The 22,230-nt window shown below is 43.9% G+C and overlaps 3 protein-coding genes across 3 annotated transcripts; 1 reads left to right on the forward strand and 2 right to left on the reverse strand.

Annotated features, from left to right (window-relative positions):
- Positions 1–85: 85 nt before the first annotated feature.
- On the reverse strand, positions 86–304 carry QC763_0067560 (uncharacterized protein; the record flags this gene model as incomplete). Its single annotated transcript, XM_062905931.1, has 1 exon — positions 86–304. One exon carries the CDS (start codon positions 302–304, stop codon positions 86–88), a length of 219 nt encoding a protein of 72 aa, XP_062765895.1.
- A 432-nt stretch (positions 305–736) lies between these two features.
- CDC39 (CCR4-NOT core subunit cdc39) lies at positions 737–8,745 on the reverse strand. Its single transcript, XM_062912465.1, has 3 exons — positions 7,411–8,745; positions 1,386–7,348; positions 737–1,331 (listed from the first exon to the last, which is right to left on the reverse strand). Exons 1-3 carry the CDS (start codon positions 7,754–7,756, stop codon positions 1,287–1,289), a joined length of 6,354 nt encoding a protein of 2,117 aa, XP_062765896.1. The 5' UTR covers positions 7,757–8,745; the 3' UTR covers positions 737–1,286.
- Positions 8,746–9,259: 514 nt separating this feature from the next.
- On the forward strand, positions 9,260–14,132 carry QC763_408350 (uncharacterized protein). The gene is made up of 5 exons (XM_062912464.1): positions 9,260–9,665; positions 9,687–10,668; positions 10,751–10,877; positions 10,943–13,446; positions 13,506–14,132. The coding sequence occupies exons 2-5, from the start codon at positions 10,069–10,071 to the stop codon at positions 14,052–14,054; spliced, it is 3,780 nt and encodes a 1,259-aa protein (XP_062765897.1). The 5' UTR covers positions 9,260–9,665; positions 9,687–10,068; the 3' UTR covers positions 14,055–14,132.
- Positions 14,133–22,230: the final 8,098 nt, after the last annotated feature.

Consider the following 22,230-nt stretch of genomic DNA (forward strand, 5'->3'; position numbering starts at 1 on the left):
TGTTTGTGTGAATTTCATTTACACCTGCATATCCTACACATGTGTGACCTCTCTCCAGGGTTGTGATATGGTGACGAGGGAAAGCTTAGGCACCACCCTCCCGCTTGGCGTACTCCTCCTCCATGGCCTCTTCGTACTTCCTGTCTGCCTCCTTTTCGGCTTCGGTCTTGGGGCGGGTGACACCGGCGCCAGTGTCGACGCCAGCGCCGGTGGGGACGTTGGAGGTTTGCTGGGGGTTGATGTTGGGGGAGGAGGGGTTGTTGGAGGGGGCCGAGGAGGTGGAGGAGGTAATTTTGTCGGACATGATGTTTCTTTCTTTGGTTGTTTGTAATGTTTTGAGAAAAGAGGTAGCAGATAGTTTGTGTATTGTGTGATGGATGGATGATGTGTTGTGAAAGCCGTGGTGAGTTGTGAAGTCTTCTTATAGCTCTTTGTGAGGGAGAGCTGGTGGCAAAAGGTGGCGTACAGCGTGCGTAATTGCCCAACTGAGCATTGGGACGGAGCGCTGAAGATGACTCCGAGGGGGTGGGTTATAGCGGGTGATCCCGCATTTTCAGGGACCAAAACCAGAAATCCACAGCAGGTTGTTGGGTAGAACTGTTTGTCATGTCAAGTACCTCACTTGGGTAGAGGCTATATCCAAGAACACTCGAGTGTCGTCTCTTTTTTCGCGGAGATGGGAATCAAGATGGTGGGTGGTGGGCTTGGTTTTGTTCGTCGAATCTCAACCTCACCTTCAAACCCCTTCAAGGAAGATTCAAAAGACTACCTACACCACTTACTTGAATATAGAGTATCTCATCACAGCCATCATGTCCTCACATCATCAGTCACACCACCCGACACTCCAGCACAGCACAAGCCTATTTATTCTCACTCGCTTTTTCCTCTCCTGACATAATTCTACAGGCACAACCCCTCAAAACCTCAACGCAAAAACCCCGCTTATATGAGCGCTCAACCCTAAAGCCTAATACTACACAGCCACAACAAACTCCCCGCCCTTAAACATTTCTTCCCAGCCCAGACGCCCCAATCCATGATTCACGTATACCTCGTCTAAGACACGCCCCAAAATGACCATAAACGCGCGCATCCGTGATGAAAAAAAATATTACGCCATGTCATTATGCAAGTGACAACTCCCTCCGGTACCCGCCTGGGTGTTTCTTGGAAAATATCCCTCCCAGCCGTGCAATGCAACTCTGCCTTGGCCGTGCAGAAGCACGAGGTTCCTCCTTCGTCAAGGTTTGAAAAGCCGGAGTTGTGTACTACATTACAACGTTCTACGCCACAACGGGGCGGAGGATAGCCTCGAAGCGGGCGGCAACCTAGAAAACCCATGTTAGAAGGGATTCAAGAGTGGAGGAAGAAGGATGACGTACCTCAGGAGCCGCCTTGATAAACGGCAGCTCAAAGAAATGAAACTTTTCATTCTTGAGCAACTCGAGGATCGTGACCACGAGACCCCATGGCTGGGGCCAGTACCCAACCATGCGCTCCAAGAGAACTCGCACAATCTGCTGCCGAATCTCTGTCTCCTCCGGGTCGTCAAGATCGTGACCAAAAATTTCGACGATGGCATGGCTGAAATAGTTTGTCGACGCGTTGGCGAACCGGAGTTCGTTGACCATGCTGCTGAGAAGATAGTACCGTGTCTCGGCCGGCACCTCGGTGACCAGCATGTGCAGAGTCTTGACGTCGGGAGCCCCGGACACGAACACGGGCGCGTCACTGTTGTTAACAGCGCGTTGGGAGGCCGCGTTGGCGATGTGGGAAACCACGGCGTCGACAACTCGGCGGTCGACATTGACAGGCACAAAGCCAAACGTGGTCAGGTCGGTATCGGCGTGGTGCATCGCGTGCGTAATTTGGGCGATGGCGTCCTCCGAGGGTCCGTTTTGCAATGACTGCTCCAGGATGTCATAGAGCCCTAGTTCCTTGAGCTGGCCGGCGCAGTCATAAAGGCTCACCACCGGGTCCTTCATCTCGGGGATCCGATCAATCTTGAGTCCCGGCCGAAAGGGATCGGGCACCTTGTCGAACGGCGTCGTGGACGCCGACAAGATCATGTTGATGAGCTGTGTGGCATGCGAGGGCAGGCACTGGCATAGCTGCACATGGTTGGCAGAAAGATACTCCGGGAAGTCGTGGAAAAGCACAGCCACAAGCTTCACCGTGCCCGAGTACAGGTCCTTAGCGGCAAGGGACACTTCGAAAGCTTTCAGCATGTTGCCGAGATAAGAGAAGAGATGGGTAAGGAGTTTGGTGAAGGGCTCCCAGCCTGCCTGGTTGGGCATGCGCATGATCGCTGGGAGAAAGGCGCGGTGAGCCAAGAGACCCATCCATTGAAACAAGAAGCCAGGGTACACAACCGGCCGAAGGTCCCATAGACGTGCCGCAAAGTTGAGCACTATCTTTTCGCTCTCACTGTCTGAGAATCTCTCCGTCAGGTTCATGATCTGGTGGAAGAGATTGGAGAAGAAGCGGAAGAACACGCGTGGGTTGAAAGCGTCCCCGCGTCTAACGTGGTGGTTGTTCAACACAAGCACACCAAGAGCAAGGACAGAGTCCAGGAAGGCGACACGCGATGATTCGCTGGTGCCAGGAGCGTCGTGGGACTGAGTGAAGATGAGGATCATCTTGACGAGAGCGTCAACTGCCTGGAAGCTCTCGTTGCTGAAGCCTTCACCAAGGTGGCCACTTTGCTCAGCACGGTCGACGGATTTGTCGATTGCTTGCCTCGCAAAGACGAAAAAGTCCTCCTTGGTGACAATGTGCCGCCGCCAGTTCAACTGTTGCACAAACTTTGTAGCAGCCTTTTCCGAGGCGCAGTCGTTGTTGCATAGCTGCACCCATTCCTCAAAGATGTAGTCAAACTGCTCGAACTGAGCCTCGGGGGTTCGGTCAGGATGAATCTCGGGCGAAGGCCCCAGCACCTTGGCCTTGAACCGCTGGCCACCTGGCACTTCGGGCTCTTCAGTTATCCACGCCCAGGCTTCCTCCAAGCTCTGAACGAAATCGGTATAGAGATTGACAGGGGCCTCGCTGAACAGCGTAAGATCCATCAAGGACTCCAGAAACTCAATGGAACCGCTGCTCCGTTCATTCAACGCCTTGGCCATGGCTGCATCGATGCTGTGCCAATCAATGAGGTCCGTTCTGAGCAGCGCCGAGATCAGGGGCAGATTCAAAAAAGTACTACCTGACTGCTGGTAAAACAGCCAGCGGATCTGTTGACTCGTCGCCGGGCCCGCAACCTTTCGCAGCGTCTCCAGCACGTGGACCAGAGTCTCCAAGAGGAGGGAAGTAGGTTCGGGCTGCGGGCGGAAGAGAAGCCCGGAGATTTGGGTCGCCACATAGACTGCAAATTCATCAGATGTCTGTTGAGTCTTGATTGTAAGCTGGACGACGGCGTCATGAATGTTGATAACTTCATGGGTCCGAGGGAGGTCCTCAAAGTGCTCCTCGGCCGTGTTGCTGACGGCAGTCGCCAGCTTTTCCAACAAGCTGTTCACCCGTTCCGCCACGTTCCGAGCGTCGACAGGGCTGATGCCAGGCTGTCGGCCATTGACCATGCCAGCATGAACAGGAGGGTAATGCTGAGGTTGGACGCCCATGTGGGGAAGCGATGGGGTTTCAGCAGGGGTAGGAATGGTAGACACCGAGTTGTACTGGTCACCGAGGACTTCGTTTGCAATTGATCTCGCATCCGACGATGAAGGAACGTGCGAAGGCGTAGCAGAGGCGGCGGCGGCGGCAGCGGCGGCAGCAGCCGCAGCAGCAGTCACCCTTGATTGTCGAGCAAAATCATCGTAGATGGCCATTTGCTCATCATTGAGGCCGCTCAAGCTGGGCTGCAGCTTGAAAGGAGCGGGGATAGTCCAGGCCCAGCGGTTCAGGCGGGGATCCATGAATGGTTCGTTGGGTCGGTTGATGCGGTGATGGCGGCGCGCCTCGAGATCTTCTGCGAGCAAGTCCTCAATCTCGGGGACACCGCGCTCCTCGGCCGACTTTTCGATGATGCTGGAAGCCAGCTCCATGTTGGAGTTGACACACAGCATGATGATACCTTCTGGGAGACCCTGAGGAAGCTCCGAGGCGAGCTGGCGGAGATAGTTGGTGAAGTTGGCGCGTAATGGCTCCTTGGAGGTCACAAGTGCCAAGCTCCCAGCAGTAGACTTGACCATGTTGACGGCAGCCATCCGAACCCTGTCCGGGTCGCCCTCGGTTGCGAAGTCCTTGCGGATCATTTGCTGCGTAGAGATGGCGGCGATGGTCACAGACCTATCCACAACAGGCTGGATGATCTCTTGCAGCGCGCGCGTGAGAGCTTGACGGACAATGTCGTGCAGCTTCGCGGCGCTGACAACCTCGGTGGACGGGACGCTCAGGTTGGGCCCCAAGTCGGGGATGGCAAGAGCCGGGTGCGAGACAAGTGAGCTGTTCACTCCCGTCATGCCGTTGAGGGATAGGCTCTCAAAACTGTCGAGATTATCTGGCCCAACCAAGTCACCCACGTCCTCGAGAGGAGGCCGGTTCAAGATCTCACCAGATGGCTCGATCGCCTCATGATCGAGATCGAGGCACTTACAGAGCACCTCGATCTCAAACTTGAGATTGAGTTTGAGCTCGGCGTTGTGATAGAGTTCAATAAGGAGGTGGATAATGTCCATGAGCCAGGGGTTCGGCGGTTTGAACACGTTCGAGTTGGCTGCCTGGGTCAAGACCTTGCAGACAAAGGGGATGACGACAATGAGACGCTTGGTATCGAGGGCTTCGATCAGGAGTTGCCTGAAGGCGATGTTGCTGTGCTTGATAGGCTTGTCACGAGCAAGGGTCAACAGGCCAAGCCAGCCACCCAGATTCTTGAGGTGAGTCCTCTCGGTCGAATTCGACTGCGTCTGCTCCGAGTTGAGCATGCGCTGGACGCTGACATAGGTCTCCCTCAGAACTTCGGTCCACAGCAGCCTATCCTCAAACTGCTTCACCAGCTCGAGGTAGACATGGTGGTAGTTCGGCTGCATCTTGGCGCGCTCCTCCACCAGGTGACTGGCAAACCACTGCTGGTGCTTGACATCCAGCATCTTCTGGAGCTCCTTGAATATCGACTGCAGGGTCGTGTCGGTGGCGTTATTGAGAGCAAACTGGATTTTGCCCTGGGCATCGGGCGTGGGGTCTTCGTAGTTGATCCCGGCGGGAGGTGGGCCAACATTAATGGACAGGAACGGGGGAGGGTGCTGTTCCGAACTGAGACTGTCCTCCAGACCGCCATTGGTCAGTTGCTTGTCACTGCCGGCGATGGCTGGAAGACCGTTGCGAAGGGTTCGGGCCAACTCCTCATCATGCTCGCGAACCACCTCTTCCGCCTTCCTGTACGCCTCCGTTCCCTGTAGTCCAGGTATCAGGATCAAGTCCTTGCAGAACGCAGGCCATTCCCGCAGCCGGCCAAAGAGCTGCATGAGCGCCTGAAGACCGAACTTGTACATGGGCTCCTCGGGACGATTCTCCTTGACGGCCTGCAAGATCATACCCAAACCAATTTTGAGGGGGAGTCTCGATATCAACTTGTGAGAGATTATCCCACCGAAGAGCACTGCTGTAGTGGCGAGGGCCTCGAGAGGATAGTCGACATAATGGGCGTATTCGTCAAACAGACCGTGAATCATGCACGCGAAAATGTCCTGCTCCAGCGGCACACGCGAATGTTTGTAGTGTTCGAGAACCTCGACCACACTGCGAACCTGCAATTCATCACCGTACATTTTCTTGTAGTGTTCTTCCATCCTGGTTGTGGCTGCTGGTGCAAGCATATTCCCGCCCCGCCCATTGTCATCAATGATGTCGTCGTAACCTTCCCCATAGTTAATCAGGCGGGGGTAAGCTGTTATGCAGTGTCTCTGAACATTAATCAGATCCACAACAGGGGCTTTCAGGTTGAACCTGTCCAAAATGTCGAGCATCATATAGACTGTTTTGACCTGCAAGGGTGTGTGGGCTTGTCCATTGTCTCCGCTCCGCTGATACGTCTGCTCCAGGTTCGTTTTTATCAACAGAAACTGATTTATGGCCCTGGCCATCTCGCCGGGTCGCTCAGCGTTCTGGCTTGCCCATTGCTCCAAGTTCAGAAAACCTTGCGCATGCGCATAGGCAACGAGATCAAGCCCGAAGCCAGTGGGAAGGAAAACCAGCTCCTGGAGCCACTTGTGCCTCACCGCAAACTCGAAGATGGTTGGCAAGACAATAGGCTTGAGAGCATGCTGTTCTTCCAGCCGCTGCATGACCCACACCTTGTCCCGTCTCCAGAGGCTTTCCATCACAAAGTCGGAGGTCGGTGTCTTGTTGATCAGAAACCCTTCGAATAGCGACGCCAGCGTCTCTTCGGCCATTGTGGGCCACGGCTTAGGAACCCCAAAGGCTGAGGTGACAAAGACATGTAGATTAGGCACAACGACGTCTTGAAACAGGCGCTTCGCCTCTGTGCTCTGTGAGGCATGCATCGAGTGCAGAGCCACATTGAAGACAGCAGACAAAGCAGCCTCGGAGACCAGTGGGTGTCTAACAGCGAGGGCAGCTATTTCCTGAATTGCCCGGTCGGATTGTACGTATTCGTCCACCGTAAACGTCGGCTTGAGGCCTGGGATGGTTGTGGCATCCAGTTGCTCCGGGGTGAGTGAGGCATAGGCGCAAATGAAGGACAGCTGGGTTTCGGGATTCTCCCATTCTTCGCCCCACAGCCGTTGAATGTTGAACCTGTCGAGATGCTCGAGCGCGATGGGTAATAATGCATTGTATAACCGCAGAAACTGCGCCGAAGTTACGCGTGCATTCGCATGGTCGAAATACGAAACAACATCCTGCCACTGGAAGCTGTCGGGCAGTATCCGCCTCAGGGCCGCAACGAGAATCGAGGGTTTGTGTGGCGGGGTCTGGCTGATGGTGGTGTACAGAAGCGCGGCAGATACTTGTTCTTCGGACAGTTGGATGTTGGAAGGTCGGTTCTGGAGGTAGCTCACGCATGTCTCCTCGTCCTTGGTGAAGGCTGACCCGACACGGTATATGTAGAGGGCCAGTGCATTCGGTGGCCTGTCGGCGAGGAGGCGAATCAGGTCCAGGGCCGCCAGAACCTGAGAGGGGGGCGGCTTTCCGTCTCCTCCTTGTGAATACCGCATCGACACCTTGTACTCCAACTCCTTCTTGGCGGCAGCATTGAAGTTTGGCGGGTGAAGTTGTATGAATCGGTCGAGCAGTTCGGCAACGAATTCGGCGGGCATGTCCATGTGTTCCCCAGTCGGTCGACTCAAGATATTCACAAAGGTTGGGTAGTTGGTAGACAAAATGGCATCCGCTGCGACAGTGAAACCATGTCAGTAACAGAGGGAGTAGGCACGCTGGGCAAGGGCGTCTTACCTTTGGTCTTCAGGTCAGTCCTGCTACCTAGTTTGAAGGCCAGGGCCAACAGTGTCTTTTCGAGGGCATCGAGTTGGAAGTGTTCCATAAAAGTCGACAAGTCGAAATTGTGGAATATATCTTCGGTGCCGGTCTCGATCGACTCGGCGATCTTCCTCGCTTGGCTGAAGTCTCTGGCAAGCAGCTCCATTTCGGCAACGAGGAGTTGCATGTTGTTATTGTTGGAATTCGCTACTGGCCGCCCCGCGCCGGGGAAGATCTGAGAGGCATTGGAGGCCACCAGGCGCGTGAAGTATCTCGAATAGACATCCATGCCGTGCTCATGGATAAGCTGGGGAGAAGCCATAACAGCAGGTTAGCAGTCGGTCAATAGGGTGCAGGAGTAGGTATGGGATATGGCAGTTGACAGTGGGGCAGAAGGGGCAGCGGAGGACAGAAGGCTGACAGCAGCATAAAGGGCGATTGGCACCGCACCTTTTGCAAAGCGTCAGTCTGTGACTTCCACCTTCTCGGATCGCCCTTGTCCTCTTTGATGGTGCTCAGGAGCAGGAGAACCTGGGCAACTGCAATCTTGGCCAGGGAGCTGGAGCCAGTGGGGCTGCTGGTACTGGGGTTGGCACCCGAACTCAGCGCACCGTGATGATGGGAGGAACTCTGCGAGTGGGCGAGGCCAGTGTGGAGGGGCTGGGAGGCAGAATTGGGATTGGGTGTGAAGGTTCCCTTCTTGGAGTGGGGGACCATGGATTACCAGGTAAGAATTATGTGTGGAATCGCCGGTGCTGCTATCCAGGGCAAGGCGGGACAGAGCGACTCTTTTTTTGGTGGTGAAGGGGGGGAGCGCGAGGCGCCACTAGGTATTCTGTAGACGTGTGTGGTACGGCAGAGGGGTCTGTCTCTCTCCCGTCTCTTTGCGGATCTCTGCTGGGGTAACGAAGTAACGAGGGCCGCTGCTTGTAAGGCCTGTGACGGTGGTCGCGGGCTGGTAATATCGTGGATGGTATTGACAGCAGGCTCTCGGCAGGGGGCCAGGGACGGTGGTGGGTGAGATAGGGATGGTGATGGAAGATCGAAAGTCGCTTTTTTACGACGTTGTTGAATGGCAAGTGTTGCTTGCCGAGCTAGGTATCCCTTTGAGTTTGGGGCGCTGAGATGCTTGGCACCCACGGCCAATCGTAGCGACGGAACCGGCGTGATCACGTGAGAGTGTACCTGGAGACACTGAGCAAAATGTGGGGTGACACGGCTCCGACCGTTGGGTGCCTGAGGAATTAGGCGGCTGCACGCATCGGATTCACCCGAGGCCTACAATGGTATGTCGGTCCGTTCAAGAGGCCTGTCCATAGTGTGAGGAATAAGATTGTGTTAAAAGGGCATTTGCAAGACAGTCAAAGGTATGTTCTAATGCCAAGGTAGATAGGCCACGACTAATGTCCAATGGCCTTGTTTACACTTGGGCAAGCCTGATATACAGTTGTGGCAGATGCTAATTCGACATGACACATCTCTTGGAAGAGACGCATTTGCGTGAGGTGTAAATCGTATAGTGAGAGTTCATTTGCAAAGGTAGGGCCACTTGAATCAGTAATTGTGACACTAAAGTAGGTTTTTGATATGCCTTGAAGGATAGTCTGTAGGCCCTTAAAGATAGTTAATAGGCCTTGAAAGATCGTTTAAAGGCCTATCAATTTACTTTCGAGACATAGTTTACAGCGTAACATAGGTTAACTTACTTTTCTGAGTCAACTATTTTGTGGTGAGGGTGTGTGCCCGGTTGAGAAAGGCATTGCATAAAAGTTGCTGACCAATACCCGTCCACCTCATCCCTCCTCAATCACCATCTCAAATTGTATGGTCTATTTGGATTTTATGGCAGACGGCTTCACTCATATCTGCAACCTGCAAAGTTCCTGTGCTCACCGCATCATACTGTGCTGATACCCAACTTTAGTGGGTCCTCCGACTATGCCCCCTGACAGGTCAAGCTTTCTTCCTCGTTTCTTGGTTTCCACAGGACATCCAGTCGTCCAGTCAAGCTTTCTTTTGTTTTTACGCCAGTTGATTTGATCAGAATGCTTGTCTTTGGTTCACAATACACAGCACAGCACAGTTACACGCATGATCCTATCCATCTCGCACTGCCACACGCCGCTATATCCGACCCAGTCTACCATAATTGCGACATGGTTGTTGGTCCAGTGTTGCAGCATAACCCACCTACAGGCGGCTCACGAGCTGCTTCTTTTGTTCCTAGCGCCCCCAGAATTCTGTCACCCCCCGGCTGCATGGTGTGGTACAGCAACCAATGGCATTGCCCTCGCTGCGTAGCAACAATGGCCAGCCAGGCCCAATAGTTAGAAGCGGGAGATCCCTCGTCTGTTTTGTCCGGCACAGACTTCCAGGCTCGGTCTCGATGTTCATGGATGGCAAGGTCCATTTCAAATATGTAGCGTCGTTGGCCGTTGTCCCCTCATCAGCCTGCCCGTGCTTGGCGGAGCCCTTGGCAGGCTTTTAATCACTTCTCGCTTCTCCCATGCTCTTGTTCTTTTCATCTTTCTGGTGATCCATGGTTTAGTGACTTTCACCACCCCGACTGGACGCTGGACCAGCTCCCTCTCGCGTCTTGAGCCCATCTCGGCATCTTTCAGGGTCCACAGAGCGATGGACGGAAACACTGGTGCAAACAACCCCACAGACAAGGCTGACATCGACAGGGGGGCGGAGAAACGTCAGGAGAAAGACGAGGCCGAAGAGGTCATAGCCCTCGAAGTGCTACCAACACGGATTCAGTTCAAAGATTCCCTTCCCAGTCGGTCTTCCAGAGAGTTTACGGAACGCGGCCGAAGCATCAGCAAAGGACGCAGCCCCAGCCCGCCCCGTATCAACCTTGGCGCTGGATTTGCAGAGTATAGGGGTGATGTGGGCGGCCATGGCTACGATGAGACCGAGGTAGATATCATTGCCGTCCCCTGTCCTGGAGCGGATCCGATCCAGACATGGATCTACGACAGCGATTCCAGCAGTGCCGAATCCCACTATCATGTCGAGGTTGGATCGCATATCACCCGCAGCAACCAGAGCACCCGCAGCTCCCAGAGTTCTCTTCGCAGGTCAAGCCCATGGGTCACTTTGAGGCTGCGGGAGCGCGTCAACATTGCTCGGGTATTCTTGTATAGGCACCGGCATCTTGAGGAGGGAATGAATTTGAAGTCGTTGGCGAATGATCTCCTTGAGCAAGTGCAGGACATTCGCAAGGGATCTGTAAGTGCATGCATCTTTCTGTCTCGTTTCTGCCGTGTGTGTATTTCCCAAAAATCAGATGCTGATTATGAATATCTCATAGTCTCGGCCCCTGTTTTTCATTGCGCATAGCATTGGCGGGCTGGTCGTCAAGAGTGCCTTGGTGAGAGCTAGCCAGAAAACAAAGTACCAGGATATAATGGACGACTGTCATGGTGTCACATTCTTTGGTAGGCTTCTTGTGATTGATGTCGATATTGTGGCGTTTGGTAAAACCAGGCTGACAAAGCAACAGGAACACCACATCGCGGCTCAAGCTACATGTCGATGCCCAACCTCAAGGACTCTATTCAAGACCTTCTCCAGCTTGAATCGCCACTCCCCAGGTCCCTTACAGATGAAATCCTCGTCAATAATCCGAAGCTAAAACAGTTGCACGAGCAATTCGTGGACATTGCCAGCGAGCTCCGTCTTTGGTCCTTCTACGAGACTCGGGAGTGTTTGCTTTCCGGATCTGGTGCCCAGTTCACAAACGAAGTACAGTTTACTGCCCCTTTGGTTTCGGTGAAATCTGCTATACTCGAAATCTGGCAAGAAGATATCTTTGGCGTCGAAAGTGATCACGCGCATCTCGCCGCTTTTGGTCCTGATAATGAGGAGATTTTGCATTCATATCTTGGGGACTTGGCAGGCGCCGTCCTGAAAGCGGCAGAGCTTAGCCGGGATCATGTTCACCATCCACTATACCTCAAGAGCCATGTCCAAGTCGAAGTCATTGGGTTCTATGAGGATCCAGATGGCTGGATGGCTGCCACACAGCAGTATGCTGGTCAAGGGTCGGACGCGAGTGCCGAATCGGGCTCTATCATACGCTTGTATGCCACCAAATACCCCTACAAGGACTTCTTGAAGAAAGGCCCAGAGAAGTGCCTGTCTGAACGGTTACATGATCGATCGCAAAGGAAGAGGAGAAGAGTACGAAGCCCGAATCGGGCTGGCGGGCGGACAGACTTGCGGCCACCTCAGTTGCCTCAGGAAACTACAGCTGATGCCAACGTCCTCGGTATCACGCAGGGCCAGCTCGATGTTGGACATCAGGGTGGTGCTGGGATCGGCCCAGAAATCATCATCAGTGGAGGTTCACCTGTCGCTCTCGAAAGACCGGCTCTGTTGAGGGTTCCAGCTCAAACTATGCCTGAGCTACGGCCTCCAAGCCCCGAGAGCTTGGCCAGTGTATCAACCACGGCGTCGGACCCGTTGTTCATTCAAGGGAAGGACTTTGCAGGAGACGGGCCCTTGACCGTGGATTTGCTGGCCAGGCAACAAGCAGAAATTATGCTCAAGGAGCATGAACTCGGGGCGTCTGCTGGCTTTTCTCGGCCGAATCCCCAACTCAAAAAGTTCACGTGGATTCATATGCCTTTCAACAACCCGGTCTGGGTTAAGGAGATCTTTAATGTTCTTTCCGACATCCAAGGGCACGATTTTTCCAAGCTTTTTGACTATGACAACTGGCAATCGAAGCACATTCAGAACCGCCATTCCGAATCTCAGCCAGCATTCCTCAAACCAACCTGCAAGTACCTGACCAATACAGGCATAACCTCGCCACGCCCTACCCCTCTTGTTGGACCATCTTCATCGTTCTTGACACCGAACTGCCTGTTTGTCTACATGCCATACCTTCATTTTGACACCTACCGAAGCATGATCAGGCGCCGGAAGATCATCAGAGAGCGCCGGGAGCGTGGCAGGGCGAAACCTGTTCCGAAGCATGTGGCTGATGAGGACTCCCTTGAGCTCAAGATGATCTGGGAGTACATTGGCTTCGATCCTCCTCTCAATTGTCGTAGGACCTTGGACCAGTTCGGCCACCATTCCCTCAGAGACACCAACTCCCGCGATGATGACCAAATGCTGTACAAGCTCACCAAAAAGGATGCCTTCTCCCTGACGAAACAGCTCAATGGTGTTGCCACCAAGTCCCAGGCTGGGCCGGTTGGAAGCTCGATGTATTCAAACAAAGGTTCCAATGGGAGCAACGCCGGCTCCCACAATGACGACGATGAATACGAGGAAGAAACCGAAGCCGAGCTTCGAGACGGTTACGTACTGATGGTTGACCAGCTCTGGCTCTGGTCCATTGACAAGACCACCCTCACCACCTTCTTCCCTCGCCGGTACTCGACCCCAACAGAGGGCACCCTGTTTCACCAGGCCGACCTACGGAACAGCGTATACAACGAGCTCAACGGTGACCTCACCGGCCGTACCGAAAACGCTCTCGACCTGGCTGCTTTGATAGTCTACCACGCTGTCATCGTCTTCCTCGACCGTTCCACCCACCCAGACCTGGAGATCTTCCGTCTCTTTGACGAAGCCATTGGCATGTTGGCCGAAAGGATGACGCTTAATATGAAACAATTCCGGCTCCAATCTCTCAGCATGGACGATGACGAAGACGACGAGGACACCGACTACTCTGACTGGGAAGGGGAGAGCCCAGCCTCGATAAAAAAACGACACAGAAAAGAGCTTGAAAGGTCCGAGAGGGAAAACAGAGAGAACACGTCTGCTCTACTCGAACTGGCAGATCTCAAAGATGAATTAACGGTACTGCAGACCCTGTTTAAGAACCAGGAGTCAACCGTCAAGCAAATGAAGGATTTCTACGAGATCCATTGCAAGGAGACAAGGAAGAATTGGCAGGAGCCGCTGGATGATGCGTTAGAGTATTTGGATGATTTTAAGGGGACGGTGAATGAGATGATTGAAAGGGTTAATACGACGAGGAATGATGTGAGTTCTCCCCTACTCAAACACCGTGACCAAACAGTAAGCTGACGGATGATGTGAAGTATGAAAAAATGCTCGAAATGGTCCAACGCCAAGCCCAAGTCGACGAGGTCCGCTGGTCACGCCTCCAAGCCGAGCTCGCCTCGTCCCAAAACCTCTCGGTCATGATCTTCACCACCTTCACCGTCATCTTCCTCCCGCTCACCTTTTTTACCGGACTATTCGGTATGAACGTTACCAACTGGCAAGAAGAACACATGCCCGACCTCGAGCAAGTCGGCTGGATCTCCCTGCCTACCTCGATCCTCCTAATCATTTTTTCGCTGGTTGCAGCATTCAGCTGGAGAGTCCAGAGAGGATTCAAGGGGATATACAAGATTATAAGGGGGGGCTATAAGAAGGTTAAAAAGGGGTATACCCAGAAGCTGGAGCCGATGTGGAGGAAGGAGAAGAAACGGAGGAGGAGACAGGAGAAGAAGAGGAAGTATGTGGAGAAGCAGACCGCGTGGGATAAGGATGGGATGTATGATTTTTGGGACAAGGTGAAGGAGAACCAGAGGAAGATTAGGTATCAGATTCCGGAGCAGAATAGGAGGACGTTGAGGGGGTGATATGTATGATGATTATGAAGAGATGGATAGAGATAGGTAATGGTAATCCAAAATAATACATTCACAGAAATGTCTTCAACAAATCTTTAAGGCCTGTGCGACTAGGGTCTTGACAGAAGGTAATACCAACGCCTCATATAGGGCCATTTTCAGCACCGCACTATTACATACGACTATAGACAACCGAAAATACGGGATCCCGTCCGCTCTCCCCTAGTCAAATATTTAATCCTAATATTATTTTTTAGGATAACTTTAGTTTTACTTTTTCGCTAAGTTAGTATCTAAACGTATTAATTTCCGCAAAAAACTTTACAGTATTATCTTCTATAATTATAACGGATCTCACGGTCTTATTAGCTTTACTTTTTTTTTATTTTTATGCCGCAGCTGCCTATTATAGTGTCACGGCTTAACACCTAGTGGGGCGCAGAGCGCACTACGGACTAATCGTTAGTACATAAGCAAGGACCAATTAAGACAGAATTAATAGGATCGAGGATCGATCCAGAAGAGCTAACTCTAAAGGTAATAGTATCGATAGGATCGAGGGTCGAGTTAATCAATCCAGAACAGTGCCAGGCTTAGCGCGAGGACTATATATACGGAGGAACTAGCTAGCGTAAATAGATAATTCCGTAATATATAATTTAAATTATATTTATAGTATTTAGTATTTACATCGAAATATCTTATTATATATTATTTAACTATACCGAACTAAGATTATTTAGAAATACCTTTAACCGATATCCCTTTTAAAGGTTCTAGATAGAGGTTCGTTACACGTTATATACTTACTTTAACTTTATTACGGATAAATTAAAGGCGTTTTTTTCACTATTATAGCCGGACCTAAAAACGTTTAAATAGGAGGCGTCCCGTTTAGCCCAAGCGCCGAGGGACCTTCCGCTAGACCTATACCCTTTACCGTAAAATAGGTTATTAAGCGTCTTAAAAAGCTCGAGGATAAAGCTTAATAGACCTAAAAGTAAATTTTCGCTATCTCGGCTATATCTAAATTAACTATTAAGTTTCCGGTACCGGAACGCTATAAAAGAGAAAAGGTAGAGTTTAGAGGGTTCTTAATTTAGCTTAAAACCTATTTTCGTTAATATTTAAACTAATTTACTAACGAAAAGTCGAAAGTAATTTTCGCGGCTATTAAACTTAAGGATAAGGCTTTTATATAATTCGAGCTTATCCTCGATAATTATTATAAGTAAAAGCCGGAAAATTAAAAGAAAATTATTATAGAATATTTTAAAAACTATTATACCTTTAAGGCTAAGCTTAAAGAGGTATTTAGGGAGTACGATAAGGTAAAGCGCGCGTAGGGTAGACTTTTAAGTCTATATTAAATACGTTCGGTAACCGATTACGCGGCTTAATTTAAAATCGATAGCTTATATAACGTTATTAACGATAAAGGATTAATATAGCTTTTTTACTATAGCTTTAAAAATAAAGTAAAAAATAAGTTATATAAAGAGATAAGGCCCGATATTATCGATAAATATATTACTATAATTATATAGATCGACGATTAGTAATTCGAATATTATATAGAGAAAAAAGGAAGTAACGGTAGGGGTAACTACGGTAATAACTATAGGAAATACTTTAATAGTAACCGCTTTAACGATAAACGTAAGCGGAGATACTTTAATACTAGCTACTTCGGCATTATATACTCGGGACCGATAAACGTCGATACTATATAGTAATAAAGGCCGTAAGGCCGAAGCTAAAGCAGAAATAACTTTAAATATTTTAATTACGGTAAGGTAAGATATTTTAAAAAGGACTATAGGGTATTTAAACGGCTCGGATAAAAAAAGGAGATCGTATCTATTACTATATCGAAAGAACTAAAGGTTATAAAAATAATAACTATCGGGTATTAATAAAGCGGAGCGGTAAGCTCCGAAGAAAACTTTAATTAATATACCGGATAAAAAAATATAAAGTTCTAAAAAGTAAAAGAAATATTAAAAAGGCTAAAGGTAAAATATAAGGAAGGGAATCTTTAAATATAAACTTTATAGGATTAAATAATATAAATTATTATAGAAGTTACTACGGAAGTTATTAAAAGTAAAAGTCTCGCGTAAAGACCTATTAAGTAAATAATACTAAAAAGGTAATATAATAAGTATAGAATTATTATTTTATAAAATATATTATAGCCTATAAAGCTTTTATATAAAAGCTAAAAAGAGTATTAGAAAAGTAAAAAGGTTATTAATATTAGGATTACGAAATTACTAAGGGATATACTAATACCTATATAATATATACCTTATAAAGGAAATATAATATAGCTTTATCTTAAGTATCTGGAATATCGGAGAGTACTTTAGTTCTAGTATATTATATATAGATATATAAAGTACTATTAAAGTAAATCGCTATACGACTACTAGCCGGTACGTAAAGTAAGTAAAGAAAGTAAGTTATAGTTAATTAAAAGGATTATAGCCCGGTAAGAAAAGGCCTAATAAAAAGACTTAAACGACTATATTTTATAAAAGGTTTAAGACCCGATTAAACTAAAGGATAGCCTTTAGGTTATATAGATCGTACTAAAGTATATAAGGTACTACGTCGAATATATAAACGGTTAAAATATAGACGATAATATACGTTCGTGGAAAAAGGTAATATTAAAGTAGTATTTAAGCTTAAATTATACTATATATTTATAAAAAAAGGTTAAACGATATTATTAAGCTAAGACGCTTAAAATTAAGTAAAAGAATTATTATCGAACGTAAATATAAAAGAATATTAAAGACGGAAAATAGAAGGAAGCTAGGCGGGTATAGTTAAAAAACTTTATATTATTGGTTAATCCGGAGTAAGAGGACGCTCTTAAACGATATAACTGCTTAAAAAACGATTTACGGCTTTTCGCGGGGGCCGTTAACCTTTAACGGACTACGAATAATATTTTCGAAAGTATCGGCGTAAAGTAAAAATATAAAATAACGATCCGGCATTTATTAGCGAGGTCGCTGCTATATAGGGAGGAAATAAGAAAAATAAATACCTTTAAGTTACTATACGATAGAGGAATCTTTAGGTAATAGTATTAATAAACGGTAATATAAAAACGAATTTAATTTTATTATAGTTTATATATTAAGCCCGTATACTATAAAAGAAAAAGAAAAAATAAATCGTTATATAAGGACTATTTCCTACGTAAAAGGTCTATAGGGAAATACTACCTCTAAATATTATAGTCGAAGGAAAAATAATATTAATTATATTCGATATTATAGATATAAGACCCTCGAAGGATATAATCCTAAAGCAATTATAATATAAAAATTATAACCTAGATATCGATTAGAGGGATAGTAACTACCTATAACTAAAAGAGCCTTAAAAGTATTTAACTAACGATAGAAAATTAGGAGTACGTATAGAGTAGAGTGTAGGATAAGTACCCTCTATAGCACTACCGTAAGGAATATAGGAAGTAATAGTATATTCTATCGATATAAATAGTAAAATTAAAGAAGTAGGGTTAATAACGTTAGTAGAGATATCGGAGGTTAATAAATATACTTATTATAATAATGTAAAGAGGGGTAAGAAAAAGGCGGTACCGGTAAAATATTAAGGATACTTAGCCTTTACGGCTAATGGTTTAAGGTGCGGCTATAGGCCTAAGGGTTTAAATAAGGAAGTGGGGCTCTCGGAGAATTCGGAGGTTTAGGGGTTATATATATAAGCAGTTTACTTCGGATATTCTATTTTAGATAGATTATCGACTTTTATTTCTTTATATTTTTATGCCTTATACGCGTGCAGGTAATTCTAGCCCTCTAATTAAGCCGATCAGGTGCTTATTATATAGTCTGCGAGCCTATAAAGTCTTTTTTTTATCCTACGTGGAGTGCGGCCTGCGAGCGAGCTACTATTACGGAGGTACGCTTATTTATATACCCTATTAAAGGTATATTTATAGTATTATAGTTAGTTTATATATTTTTTTACTATTTTAAATAGAGGTCGTGCCTAGGTTAAATAAAGTTTAGGGTCTAAACTAGATTTAAAAGTCTTAGGTACTAAAAGAAGTATAAAACTACGAACGATAATAAGTACTAATAACTTTATTAAACCCCGCGAAGTTCGATAAAAATAATTTATATCCGTTTAATTAAACGTATATCTTTTATTATAGGTTAAACACCGAGCTTTCTACTTACGTATAGAAAGTTAAGTATATAATCCGGGTAAAACCTAATAGTAAATTAAAAGTATTAATCGAGATTAGCTTATTAACGGATTTTATTTCGGCGGTAATTATTAAAGTTTTTTCTTATTTTTAGTTAAAAAAAATCCTCCTAATATATTATTTAACGGTAATAAATAATCGAAAGGGTTTCCGGGTTAACCTAACTTAAAATAATAAAAATTTAAAAATAAAAAAAGAAAAATACTTTCCTTTTAATCTAAATAAAAATAATTTATTCCTATTTACTAAAATTATAAAGGATAACCGTCTTTTTATTTCTAATAATATATATAAAAAAAAAATTATATTATTAACGTAAACGTAATAATAATTATTAATTATCGATATATCTAATAATATCTTGCTTATCGCCTTAACTAACCTTTCTAATAATAACTAAATATATTAAGCTCCTACGGCTCGTTCCGTAATAAAAACGGTTAGCCTAGTAATTAAATTCTCGGAATTATTACTATTCGTCCTCTCCTTAACTACGGACTATACTTACTATAAAAATATTAAAACCCCTCGCCTTTTTTTTAATTAAAGTAACTTAATTATAAATTTTAACGCTCCTAATATATTAAATAAACCTCGTACTAACCTAAATCCTATTATTAGGAACTATATAGTAGCTCTTACTCGGTATATTAAATATCCTATTTTTTTTTTTAAATTCGCGTATTAATTTTAATAACCTAGATACCTTTATCCTATAGGAGCTTACTCCGACTACCGTTATTTTTAAAAGTTCCCTATATTTAATCGGCCGACCCTTTATCCTATAATATCTATATACTTTTTTTAATATAAATTCTTTAATCCGAAGAAAGTCGGTTTTAAAAATAATTTTAAAAGTAAATATTTTACGGAATATCTAAAGCGTTTTAAAAATACTTATAAAAAATATTAAGTTATAGAATTTATTTTTTACGTTTATAAGTTTAAATCTTAATATAACTTTAACGTAGGAAAATAAATTAATAAATATATAGACCTACCTATACCTATTAATACTTAATTTATTTTAATTACTTACCTTAAACGCTTTTTTAAAATATACGACCCTCGGTAAAATAAAAATATTTATAGAAAGCTAAATAACTTTTACGTTAAAGTTATCCCTAAGGGGGTAAGCGAGTTAAAAAAGGTTATTTTTAATTACTTTAAACTACTTTCTCGAATACCGATTAGGGAGAAGGAGGTAATAAAAGCTAAGGTTACTAACCGCTTTTAAATAAAATTTTCCGAGTTTATAAAAATAACTTTTATTAACCGAAGAGGATCCGAACGTCGCTTAAAATCTATAAATTTTATTATTTAAAGTAATTAAATTAATAATATAATCGAAGATAGGTATAACGTAAGAGGAAAAATCTATAAAGAAAATAAATTAATTATTATACCCTCCTTTATTACCTTTAATTAAGTAACGAAAGTACTCGATTAATATATAGCGGTTAACGCTATAATAAATAAAAAAATAGTACTATAGTATTTAAAGGTAAATATTTATAGCGGCTTTTCTATACCGAAAAATAATAAATTTAAAGTAATAAAGACCCGTATTTAATATTTAAAAAACTAAATACCTTACTCTTTAAATTTCGGTATTAGCTTTAATAGGGAAATAGATTTATCCTTTAATACCTTTTCTATAATTAATATTAGGACTTAATTCGGAAGATTAAAGAAGTAATACTGCGATAATCCTCCGCTATTAAGAAAATACTTTTAATATAGTAAGTTTAGCTATTACGTTAAGTTAACGGAGTATTTAAAGAAGGAGTATAATAAGGTATAAGGATTATACTATACTAAAGAAAGTAAAATATATATCGGTAAAAAAGAATAGCCGGATAATAAAAAAACGTAGTTTAATTAAGAGGATATAAGGAAGGCGTAGCGTAAAGGGAAAGTTAGCGATTTAGTTCGCGCAATAATTTCGCTAAAACTAAAATTAAATAAGGCCTATAAAGCTTATACGAAATAAGCTAAATATTAGGAAGTTCGTAAGGGTAAAGGATATAGGCCTAAAGTTTTTTTAATTAAAGGAAAGGAATAAATAACTATTTAAATAATTAAAGCTATAGATATCCGGTTAAATAGGATTTATAAATACTTTAAACCTTACGGATTATTTAATAAGAATTTAATTAGTAACTATATTATTAAAAATACTTTATAATGTTATTTAAAAGAAAAATAGTTACTTAAAAGTATTCTAAAGCACTCCGATAAGGTCTTAATAGTTATTTATAATTAAAAAGTAAAAATAAAAGTAAATACGTAAAGAGCGAAGAAAGTAAAGATTAAAGATATACCGGAAAAAAATATAAATAACCTAGCTTTAATTAAAAATCCGAAAATAATATTTACCCCCGCGTAAAAAAAACCGAAAATAATTAAGGAAAGAATTTCGTTCGATTAAAGGGATAAAGTCCGAAGTAACTTAAAGTTATTTAATAGTAAAGTAGAGGACCCTAAAGATTATATTACCGAAAAAGCTAAAAAATATATTTACGATTAAATTAAGTTTATACTAAAAAAGTATTATAAGGTTTTACCTATATTTACTTACTAATTAATAAACTATATAAAAAGTATAGCCGAGGATACTAAGGTAATCGAATAGCGTGGATTTTCTAAAAGTACCTTAGATAAAAAGAAAGAAGTCCTATAGAAGAGAGAGGCTTTACCGTTAACGATCTAAACGAATTTTTAAATAATTAAATATAGCGAAACTCCTTTATTTAATTAAAGGAAAATAGTTCCTACTTTATATAGTATTATAATAAATAGTAAGTATAGTATAGTTAAAGGAAGTATCTAGGAAAGAATTATCGAAGGTAAGGTTTAACCGGATAATAACTTAAAAAAGCGATTACGGACTTTACTATTTACGTTTATTAACCGGCTTTTTAGTAATAAACGAACTTTTTTAAAAGCCGTTATTCGTACCTATAACGTTTTATTACTATACTATAACTTCGTTTTACTAACTTTAAAAAAGGTATTAATAATATTAAATATAAGCTCCGAATATAACCTAATTAATAAGGCTATAGTTAAAAGGTTTTATTTACCGATAATATTAATTAACCTATAGTCTAAAGGCCTTTATAGGGATCCGGTTACGTTTATAAGTAAAACTTAAGCTTTAATAATACTAATTAGGGTTCTAATTTTATATTATTTTTTTATTATTAATAATACTAAGGCTTTAAGTTTCTATAACCTATTATTAGGGATCCCGTTCTTTATAAATATAAGCCTTACCTTTAATTTTATAAAGGGCCGTATAATTAACGTAAATATATTATATAAGGGAAAGCTAATTAAGGCCTATATAGTAAAGAAAAAGGTAATTAATAAAATAAAAGTAAAATATAACGGTAAGGATCGAGGTAATACTTCTCCTGCTAGTTAATCCTTATAAGTATTTAAGGAACTAATTAATAATAAAGTACTTATCCCTAAGTAAGTAACGGAGGAGCTAAAAGAAAGGGATAAAATAATTAGAGGACTAGATAAGGGAGTTAAGCGTTCTTTATTTAATTTTATTTTAAGAAAGTTAAGTTTACTATTATTAAATTATTATTTAGCGTCTAATATTATTTCCTATAAAAATAAAGAAAAGAGGAATGTTAAAAGTAAGGGAGGAAAGAATATTAGTAATTAGGGGGAGACGATAACGAGGACGTTATAGTTATTATTCTTTAAGAAGGTACTAAAGTTTATATTATAAAAATAAAGTTATTAAAGCTATTTATTTTTAAAGGAAGGAAAGATATTAAGGAAGGTAACTATTTAAAGTAAAGATTATTATATTATATTTTTTTAGTTTTTATTTTTTCTTTTTTTATTATTTCTTTTTTCTTATTTCCTTTTTTCTTTATACTTTTCCCTTTAATTAAAGGTAAAGAA

This window comes from Podospora pseudopauciseta, chromosome 4 (assembly GCF_035222475.1).
Source record: "Podospora pseudopauciseta strain CBS 411.78 chromosome 4, whole genome shotgun sequence".
In the NCBI taxonomy this organism is placed as follows: Eukaryota; Fungi; Ascomycota; class Sordariomycetes; order Sordariales; family Podosporaceae; genus Podospora; species Podospora pseudopauciseta.

Coding starts and splice junctions, on each gene's coding strand:
- CDC39 (XM_062912465.1), bottom strand. CDS start 7,756: ATGGCTTCTCCCCAGCTTATCCATGAGCACGGCATGGATGTCTATTCG. Junction 7,349..7,410: donor GACTGACCTGAAGACCAAAG/GTAAGACGCCCT, acceptor TCACTGTCGCAG/CGGATGCCATTTTGTCTACC. Junction 1,332..1,385: donor TTATCAAGGCGGCTCCTGAG/GTACGTCATCCT, acceptor TGGGTTTTCTAG/GTTGCCGCCCGCTTCGAGGC.
- QC763_408350 (XM_062912464.1), top strand. CDS start 10,069: ATGGACGGAAACACTGGTGCAAACAACCCCACAGACAAGGCTGACATC. Junction 10,669..10,750: donor AGGACATTCGCAAGGGATCT/GTAAGTGCATGC, acceptor AATATCTCATAG/TCTCGGCCCCTGTTTTTCAT. Junction 13,447..13,505: donor TTAATACGACGAGGAATGAT/GTGAGTTCTCCC, acceptor GATGATGTGAAG/TATGAAAAAATGCTCGAAAT.